The sequence below is a fragment of the Orbicella franksi genome, chromosome 3 (genome assembly GCF_964199315.1).
Source record: "Orbicella franksi chromosome 3, jaOrbFran1.1, whole genome shotgun sequence".
Lineage (NCBI taxonomy): Eukaryota > Metazoa > Cnidaria > Anthozoa > Scleractinia > Merulinidae > Orbicella > Orbicella franksi.
This window is the reverse complement of record NC_138147.1, coordinates 6,406,577-6,416,995: the sequence shown is the minus strand read 5'-3', so window position 1 is coordinate 6,416,995 and position 10,419 is coordinate 6,406,577. Positions and strand designations below refer to the sequence as shown.

The 10,419-nt window shown below is 41.4% G+C and overlaps 1 protein-coding gene across 1 annotated transcript; it reads left to right on the top strand.

Moving 5' to 3' along the window:
* Positions 1-4,721: 4,721 nt before the first annotated feature.
* On the top strand, positions 4,722-10,076 carry LOC145480931 (uncharacterized). Its single transcript, XM_081459274.1, has 3 exons — positions 4,722-5,526; positions 7,914-8,250; positions 9,387-10,076. Exons 1-3 carry the CDS (start codon positions 5,177-5,179, stop codon positions 9,861-9,863), a joined length of 1,164 nt encoding a protein of 387 aa, XP_081315400.1. The 5' UTR covers positions 4,722-5,176; the 3' UTR covers positions 9,864-10,076.
* The last annotated feature ends 343 nt before the right edge of the window (positions 10,077-10,419 follow it).

The window sequence follows — 10,419 nt, the reverse complement described above, 5'->3', positions numbered from 1 at the left end:
TTGTGTAGGTATATGTGGGGGATTAATGAGGTGTAGGTTTTGTAGATATATGTAGGGGGGTTAAAAAATATAGATACTTTATTATACATCCAGGAAGTTTAACTGAGATATGTACATTGCGGTGGAATTAACTATATATCGGGGATTAATGACATGTAGGCTGTGTAGATATATGTGAGTGATTAATGAGATGCAGGCTGTGTAGGTATAAGTAGGGGATTAATGAGATGTAGGTTGTATAGGTATATGTGGGGATTAATGAGATGTAGGTTGTGTAGGTATATGTAGGGGAGTGATGAGATGTAGGTTGTGTAGGTATATGTGGGGGATTAATGAAATGTACGTTCTGTAGGTATATGTGAGGAATTAATGAGATGTAGGCTCTGTAGGTATATGTTGGGGATTAATGAGATGTAGGTTGTGTAGGTATATGTGGGGGGGTTAAAGACATATACTTTATTATACATCCAGGAAGATATGTACATTGCGGTGGAATTAACTAGCCGCCCAACCATCCGGGTGGTGTCGCACTTATATAGCGAAAGAACAAAAGGCTTGTCTGTGAGCCAATGAGAAAGCACTGATGTCATGGCGAAACCGGACAAACGAGTTTCTGACACCCGCTGGATTTCATGATTCAAAATGGCGGACACAGGTTACTTACAATATGTTAATTTGCAAAACATTCTTTCTCTGCACGCTTATGTTCTGTAGCGGCTATGTAATTTATGCTATATACTAATATAATATGCGCGTTCACCTTTTGTATCTTTAGTTACAGTAACCGGATCAAGCTTTGATTGATGAGGTTCGTTGAAAGGTTCTCTCTGCCATCTAATATCACATGCTGCAACGAAAGGGTAGTTCAACTTCGTCGTCAACGTACACCGCCTACGAATGCCTACTAGCGAAAAAAACTTCCAGTGCCTCGCCGCCGAAAGCATCGCAATCTACAGTGTTATTCCACCAGATATCATTGTCTCCGCAACATTAAGATTTGAGGTCAATTACGAGCGAGATCCCCGAGAACTGGAAGCTATGGAAAGAGAAATACTGTCATAATTACTTGGTTTGGAGCTTGAAAGCCCCGAGTATCAACTCGCCATGTTCAAGGACGTTATTGATGACGATGGCCTTTAAATGTTCAAAGCCTTCAGCTATACTGAAGAAGAAGAAGATACAAACAATTGGCGAGTAGTTATGGGTATAAAGATAAAAAGGTACTGCAGCAAGAGGGAAAAACTTCGTATTTAACGAAACGTTTGACAATTGACTTTATCGTTGACTTAGAACCTTGACAAACAGCTGCAATTTATGTGATTGTTTACGGTGTTTACACGATACTCTGATGTGCAGGCGATCGATTGGTCTTGGGATAAAGCATGAGCAAAGCACAAAGCAGCCTCTTATATAAGAGACCTCAAGTTAAACAAGTCTATCGACCTTCGCAGCCGACATGCAAAAAGGAAGCTTAACAATGACGACGGCGACGCTGAATTTTTATTACCTACGATTTTTGCAATTTTTTGGGATTTGTCCAGGATGCCTATGGCTTGAAACCTCTCTCTGGCTAAATATGTAATGACAGCGTTCAGTTCCGATTGGAAATACGAAATATTAGCAGTTCGATTCGTCGTTCGCGTTCTCCGGCCTACGCAGAACGCGGTCATTTTGCGTTATTATTTTTGCAGAGGACGGCTATGAAATCTATAAAGGTTTACTGAACACACTTGTCCAGCTATTGTTTTGCTCATTAAACCTTTTGTTTGGTGGTGCCCATTGTCATCGCGGTTTGCTCCAGGCTCCGTTCACACTACGCCGAAGAAATTTAAAAACGCCTACAGCTTTATAATATTTCTACGGTTAGGCCTACGGTCCAGAATAATCCGTCACGAAAACGGAGCTTTTCGAAAACGCTCCTCCAACCGGAGGGATTTGAAAACGCCAGCCTTGCGTTTTCGTGTGGACGGAAAGCATTTTAAAACGGATCTTTTCGAAAACGATGGCGTCACTGAGGAGAACCACGTGATTTCCCTGACCGAGCTTTCCTCAAACAAAAATCCAAGATGACCGGTGATTGTTGCGTTTTTAAATTGCTCCCGCGTCGCGTGGACGGGGCCCAAAGTGCAAAGTGCAATGAAAAGAAATCGGGGGAGGTCCCGCACAAAGGAGAAATGCACCATGAATAAACACCATAAATATTTAGTAGGAGTGGAACTCTCTAAGGACCTCAAGTGGAATACTCGTCTTGTTACCAGCATTATAGCCAAGGCTAAGCAGCTAGATAAAGTTTTACTATACTTTCTTTTACCCTCGGATTTATCAGAAGGAACTTGCATCGTTGTCTAAACACATTTAAGAAAAACTCTCATTACTGGCTCATTAGTAAGACCCCATCTTGAATTCACGAGCAGTGTATGGGATCCGCATACCTGTTTCGTAGTCTGAATTTCAGTCGTCTCTTCCCTTTACCCCGAAGGGGTAAAGGGAAGAGACGACTGAAATTCAGACTAACCTGTTTCGTTGATCAAATAGGCGTTGCCTCCTATTGACAGTAAATATTTGATTACGATGCGTGATAGAAGATCTTGATTGACGATTCTATCTTGTAAAAGCCTGGTTTTCACTAGCGACGGAAGCACAAGTGCAAGCACAAGCGCAAACACAATAATTTTTATTTCACCGTGAAAACGGCCTTGACGCAGGCATAAGCACAAGGATCAATTTTTTTCTTTTTCTTGTGCTTGCGCTAATGCTTACGTTTGCGCTGCAACAAGTGAAAACGAAATACCGCTCAGGGAATATCAGTGATGGCAAAGAAGGCCCGAAGCGGCAGAGATAGCCAAAAATCACAACAGACTGACACACAAGAAATGAGTAAGTTTTATTAATCTTACATGAAAAATGTTCATATTTCGGAATATTTAGCGTTCTAAATTGACCGTATTTCGTTCCCCATACAATTTGTTATAAAGCGTTCAAATTCTCGACGGCTCCTCGTGTAACTTAACACCGCGTCAGTACAGACCCACCAGGGGTCTTTTCGCCCGCGACTCACACAAAGCGCACGTGACGCTTTCATGAAAAAATACGTACGTGCCAGAGAGTAATTTATTTTTCGCTCTTCTCGAGACGTGAGCTCGAGACGCCTGTGTTCACATCAACTACATTGCCATCAGCCTACACCTGGACACGCAGGCTGACGTCACGGTGGTTACCGAAAAGCACTATGGGAAGTTTCAAGCGAACTGTCCCCTATCACTCACTTATCCTCATCAGGCCCATGAGGACTCTTGAGGCCGGGAACTGTCTCCTATAGCCCAATAGTATAGCGATCAGAAGCTGCTCCGGAGAAGAGAAGGGGCCGGCGCTACCCTAGTAGTCTCCTCCGCAGCCGTTTTTTTGGGGGGAGCGTTGCGTAACATCCCAAAAAACGGCTGCGGAGGAAATTAGCGCTACCCCTGCTGGAAAAATTCACAGTGACACTCACTCGAGGAGTGAGGAGATAGCAGAACCTGTTTATGTAGTTAAAGGTCAAGGTGACACCGCATTACTAAGCCGAGGGGCTGCCGAACGGATGGGTCTCGTAGGACCTGGACCTGACCTCAAGCGCGCCTCTGCCAGTTATGGGGGAGAATCGGCAAGTGACAGTCGACTTAGTTGAGGAGTTCAACGATGTGTTCTCAGGCTTAGGAAAGTTGAAAGGAGTCAAGGTGAAACTACACTTGGATCAAGACGCAAAATACGTTGTGCAGAAACAGAGAAGAATATCTCTAGGGCTCAAAGACAAATTTGATGAAATGTTCGATAAATGGGTGGAAATGGATAATCATTGAAGGTGTAGGGGAAAAACCAACGGAGTGGTGTAACAACCTTGTACTTATCCCAAAGAAAGACGGAGAAAACATCAGAGTAAGCCTCATGACAGATGCCAACAAGCACATAAAAAGAATCAGACATGCCATTCCCGCTTTAAGAGAGCTGGAGACAGGAATCAATGGGGCCAAGTATTTTTCCCACTTAAAGACATGAACGACGACTACATGCAGCTAGAGCTGGCCGAAGAAAGCAGGAAAATCACTGCATTTTACACGCATAGAGGGCTCAAACGCTTCAAAAGGCTGCATTTCGGGATCAACAGCGCGGCAGAGATCTTTAATATAACGAGGTCGAGCGCAAGAGTCAGACGTCGTCAGCATTTATGAGAGCATTTTGTCTATTCGGAATTTCTTTATTATTCCAAATAATATTTTTACCATCACTTTCTGTAGCGAAAAAATTTCACGGAACTCAGACCACCATAACAAAAGTTCTGAAGACATGATTGCATTATCATCGCAGTTATATGAGCTCTCATATATTCACTTGTATAACAACAGTTTGTGGCATAATTAGAAACATCATAATTACAATTTAGAAAGAACAGACCTCCTACGGGCTCTAACATGTGAGATAATAAAATACGTCCGGTCATGTTGCATTTGAAAACTTAAATAGTAGTTTTAGCCATGCCAACCTTAAAGATTTGACTATACAGTCAAGCTGGATAGATAATGAATACAAAATCTTTTGCAGCGATTTTATGTTCAACAGAAATTCATTCGCACGCATGCCTTCAAATGTTCCAAATGAAATCTTTAATCAGCCCCATGTAGATTTCAAATAGGATATATTTCCCCGCTCTCGAGTGCTATCTTCACCCCTCCCCCGTCTTAGAAGAAGGTACGTCCGTGGTTTGTCCACAACGTATCCAAAAAATTACTCTAGAGAAGTTTATTACAAAGTCTGACGCCAGTTTTTACAAAGTGCAACAGCTTAATTTATTACAAAGTGCGGCAGCTATTTACCTTTTGTTTACAAATTGCAAAAAGTTAAGTAGGACAGGTGTAAAAAAGTGGGACGACTACAATGTACAAGTACGAAAAGTAAGAAAGCAGGGCGTCTTAAAGAAAAGACAGGGATTCTTTGATTGACTTTTTTTTTGGTTTAGGAGATATTGGACGAGTTGTGTAGGATATCTCTCCTTGCCATTGCAACTCTCTTCCAACCAAACACCCCCAGGGCTCCTCGATCGGCTTTCATTTTCAGTGACCAAACCAGTTTGCATACATTATTTTTCGGCACCCTATCACCTGTCGAATTTCATCAAAAGCGTCCAACTGATAGCTCCCAAAACATGATTTTCCCAAAGTTGTTTTCGTTTTTCATTGCGTTTCTGCAAGTTAAAGGAGACTGCCTGACAGGAAGCTGTCAAACGATTTCCCTCGACGTGTACCAAGATGCCGTGCAAGACTCAGAGTTTGTTGGCCATGTATTTCACAATTCTGTCACGTTAAACCCAATTCAGTGCTACATGAAATGCATACAGGACTGTCGATGTTTGTCTCTGAACTACAAGGAAAACACCGAACAAAAATACTGCGAGCTGAATGAAGGAAGTCACTTTACCAACAAAAGTTCTCTCAAACAGTCTCACGGGTCAAGTTATTACATCCTTCGGAGGAAGGTAATGATAAATCCTAATCTGTTGCTTAACTTTTCTGCTTTTGTCACTTTTCTTTCAGATCAAAAAAGCCAATTGACGCCATTAAAAAAGTTATCAGTCTCACTGTTAAAGTATAATTCGTAAAATTCCTAGGCCATACTGTATCACCTAAGTCATAGGTTAGAATGCATTTTACACATTTTAGAAATACGAAAATACGAAAACCCTGTTGGCCGTATAGACACTTTATGACAAAAAATTTTTGGCTCGGTGCCGTGAATGGTGCGCGTAGGCAAAAATAATACTAGTAGCTCGGCGTGGATACATTTTGTTGTGTGAATGACATTTCCTCATCAGTGCTGAGCCAAAATTTCACCTGTGTTTGCTTTGGCAATTTGGAAATTGTCTTAAAATTGTACGGACCGTTCAGGCGAGTGCAATTTCAAAGAATTTTCAAACAGTGGGTGAAATTGTGGCTCGTTACGGCGGAAACGACGCAGAGAATTTTCTGTGGTGTAAATAGGCCTTTATGAGACTTTAGTGCAAACACATCTGACACTGAGTGTGTATTTTCACAATGTTTTTCAATGCACCATTATGAGGAGAAATAAATAATAACCCCTATTTGGCGCAAAAATATGCTCGCGAAGTGACCGAGCAGTTTTTCGAGAACAAAGCTCGAGGATCACCAAGGTAGTGAAAGATGCTGTGAATAAAAATTACTGAAAGGCGACGTTTTTCGATATTTTTTATTGGGCAACATCATCTCTTGACAACCGAATATTGTGTGGAGAGAATTTGCCGACACTTCGTAAACATGGGAAACCCAACAGTAAGCAGTTTGTGAAAGCCACTAGCCATATGGTAACCACCTATCTATGTGTATTACCATGCAAAATCTTGTAGTGAGAAATGTCTGAAGTTGTAAGTGGTTAATATTTTCGGAGCAGAATAACAGACTTGCCTATGGTGGAAAGGCTTAGGCCAAGACCTCATTTAGAGACAGACATTAATACAATCAAGTCAAGCCAAATTTTGTTCTCCTGCTCTGCACAATGTGGCAAAGAATATGTTCGAGAAACTTTCGTTTATTAGAAACTTGAGTCAAGGGACATCTTACGTTACACTCAGTGGATTCAAGCAAATTAAAAGTTCTTGCCACGGAAAGCAACAACCTGAGATGTAGCCAAAGTAAGTAGCAGCTGTGCGGCAGACTACAAAATTAAGTGGGATCCCGGAACAAGTGCGATTCATAGATCTTTTGTCAGTCTTCTCACATTCTGTTCGTTTCCCTACATTTTATACTTTTGAACAATACAGGGGAGATGCTGCGTTAGCTTGCATGGGGTAGTGTTCAAGTTAGTCACGTGCGAGATGGATGTTGGTCATTAAAGATGGCGTCTGGAAGTAAACACATATTGTTCACTGAAAACTACTTTAAACCCAAATAACTCGACGACAGATACCACTATCGTGTTAGGTTCTGGTTACGACTTTAGGGAGCTTAAGCAAACCATGAGGACGACGGCAACGAGAACGTCACCAAACAAAAGGCTTAATGAGCAAAACAATAGCTGTGCACGTGCGTTATAAATCTTTGTACATTTCTTTGCCGTCGTCTTGAAGACAACAACGTGAAATGACCAAGTTCTGAGTCGTCTACGGAACGTGGACGACGACGGCTAATTTTTCGTATCTCGATTTGGAATTGAACGCCGTCGTTGCATATTTAGCTTAAACACGTTTTTAGAGCCATCGGCGTACCGAACAGATCTAGACAATCGCGATCTTCGCTTGTAAAATATACATTCATTTTTTACCAGGCGTCGTTCTCGGCGTCGTCGTCGTCGTTGCTTAAGCTCCCTTTTTTTAAACTTAAAGCTGATTTCCAGTCCGTACTGCACACTCTCGAAAGTTTGTTTACGTTTTTCGTTTTGTTGCATGTATGACATCACAAAATGTGAACATTTTGCGACTACTTACATGAAGTGAATTCAAAATTTCATGTCAACCGCCGTTTTGGACGCGAACAGTTTATTTTTCGTTCTTTCTCATGATATCACTTGACAAAACAACTTCGCAGCTGAAGCAGCTGGAAAATAATTTGAAAGGCCTCAAAGATAAGGTATGTGGTTCGTAACGAATAACATCGATTCGCTTTCCATCGAGTGAGATTTTTTTATGTTTATAAACATGAGGGTGCTGGGACTGCGCATTACGGACTGGAAATTATCTTTAGCAGTAAAGTTATACATTGTTGGCAAAAATTTCGTGAATTTCTGAAAAATCCCATAACTTCCTCTCAAAAAAGGCAAAGTTTTTGGTTAAATTTATGCAATCCTAAAGCTCTAATTGGCGTTCTAGAGAGCCTTAAAATAATAGCAATATTAAAAGCCGATGAATATGACCTTCTTCCTCAGATTCACAGAAGCGAAGCGTCATGTCTTGATAAAGTCACGTGCACCAATGGTTGCTGCAGGAACAATCCGTGTCTAAATGAAGGAACCTGCAATGAAATCTGTGAGCCCACCAGCGTTCGGTACAATTGTTCTTGTCCGGTACAGTTTGTTGGAAGACACTGCGAGATTCAGCTAAGAAAGAGTTGCCAAGGCTACAAAGCAGCTGGGATCAGCGTGTCTGGATTGTACAAAATTATCGATGACGACAATGAAACTTTCCAAGTATTCTGTGATTTTGATTCAGAGCCTGGGTTCGCTTGGAATTTGATCCAGTCATTTAGCTTTTCCAAAAAGGACCTAATGAAGGTAACTTGCAATAACGAAATTGGTAATGTGGGGTGTAGTAGTGTGGTGCTGTACTTTGTCATAGCCTTCCTCACTTCTGCCTTATAAGCTACTTTTAAAATTAACTTAACGTAAATTAAACAGCTTTGGTACCTCTTAGGTGTTCAGCCTCAAAAGGTCCACGGCGGGAACTTTTGCGGTAACTGTCAGACAGACAGTCAGACAGACAGGAGATATTTGACAGTCAACTGATTTTTAAGCTAATTTGTCTAATTTGCTCCGGTAACTCTGTCACGGTAATAGGGGTGAAAAAAATTCAAGCCACACCCAAAAAGAGGATCTTGCTTCTGGCCCGCTCTTAGGCATTCTTTTCAAAATTTCCGATGAGCGCCCCGTCCTTTCTATTCGGGAGTTCCCTCACCCCGGGATTCTGAGTAAGAAAACAAGGGGTATCGAATGGTCTTTGAGAGCATGCGAGCAGTGCGTATATTTTTGCAAACACGAGCAGTGTACAAATTTGTCTTGCGAGCAGCGAGAACTTCAGAAAATGCAGATGGCGAGCAGCGAGCACTTCGCAAATTTTCCGCTAGCTGGAATCTCTCTTTTCAATTAGATGGAAAAGTTGTTTTGTGCCAAGTAATCTGGCTGACACTTCCAAAACAGGACATGATAGGCACAAAGTTAGAAGCAACATGCTAGGATCTTATTGCGGCTCAACCAATCTCAGCCGCTTACTTCGCTAACAGCCAGTATGCCTTGTTTGATGCCAAATTACGTCACTTAGCTTCATGTGAGTCAGTGGATGGACGCTCAAGGCGATCTAAAGCCAGTTTCTATCCGCGAGAAGAAGCTAAATGCTACCAGACTTCAGAATCCGAGCATGTGAGCAGTTGCAAAAATCTTGCGAACATGACCAAGCGAGCACTCATCTAATTTTTGTGAGCAATTCGAGCAAAAGCCCAATTTTTCGAGCACTTTTAAATTGAATGGGACCATTCGACACCCCTAAAACAAGTGAAGAGGGGAGAAAAGAAGATGGTAACGTCAAAACACAAGGAAAGCTTGAGTAGAGAAAGCACAGGATCTTCTAAGCGGCGAAATAATATCTTAAAATCATCAGTCCCTACTCACGATTTCGATTGTTTTTTCCATTCTAGGGTATTGTCTTTTCGGACTACACTGATTCAAATGCTGTCAGTGGTGAGATGCTCAACTGGAAGGCGTACTTAATCCGTCCAACTTATCTTAAATGGCTTGCAAAACAGTCAACCCACTGGCGAGCAACTTGCCGCTACGACACAGACGGTGTTGTGTACCGAGATTACATGAGAACTTCGCTGGCAAATTTCGACATCATGAACATTCCAGTGCCGATCTCAGCCAAGTGCTATCAATTCGAGATTATAAACATTCGGGGTTACGAATGTGTCTCATGCACTGTGCCACTGTGGAATAAGAAAAGTAGAGCTTCCCTGCACACGGACAGTAGCAGAAATGTTTGCCAATTCAATGGAAACAAAGGTGATGTGGTCGACAACGAAGATAACTTTGGTAATTATGGTAATTTTAATCCAAACTTTCGTTGTACTTCCAGTCCAGATTCTACAACTCAGTTCTGGATCGGAGGACAGTAAGGACGAGTTCATAGAATTACGAGGTACCTATGGATGCATGGAAAGTGCCATTATGTACGTGGGATACTGGCACCTGTATCAGTAATGCATCATCCTCTAAACAGAATCTTCAGTCGATCGGGAATCCGAAAATTCGAAAATAATTGCGGTCTTTTATGTTAATTCGCAATTTATAATTTAGGACTAATACTTTTAAGTTTAGCTTTTTTATGGGATTGTTGACAAGTGGAATGTGTTACCACTGTTAGTTCGTCAGGCTTCAAGTGTTTGCTGTTTTGTTTAGTGTTTTTTCTTTTTCTTTTTCTTTAAGGTGGTCTACCTTACATGGGGATTTATGTCTCTTTTGCTAACCATCCTTATGACACTTTTTTCTTATTGTATAGCATGTTTTCTAGTGTTTGTATTACTTTGGGCCATTAAATTGTCCTAAACGAATAAATAATAAATAAATAAATAAATAAATAAAAAACGTCACTCGTGGAAGTTCCACTCGCGAACCGAACAGCAGCCCTTGTAAAGGCTCCTTGGTTATTTTAAGTGAAGTATATTACTTCAG

Excerpts from the sequence above, each read along its gene's own strand:
- LOC145480931 (XM_081459274.1), top strand. The coding sequence starts at position 5,177 with ATGATTTTCCCAAAGTTGTTTTCGTTTTTCATTGCGTTTCTGCAAGTT. Across the intron at positions 5,527-7,913 it reads GTAATGATAAATCCTAATCT|AAGCGAAGCGTCATGTCTTG; the intron begins GTTGCTTAACTT and ends TCAGATTCACAG. Across the intron at positions 8,251-9,386 it reads CCAAAAAGGACCTAATGAAG|GGTATTGTCTTTTCGGACTA; the intron begins GTAACTTGCAAT and ends TTTCCATTCTAG.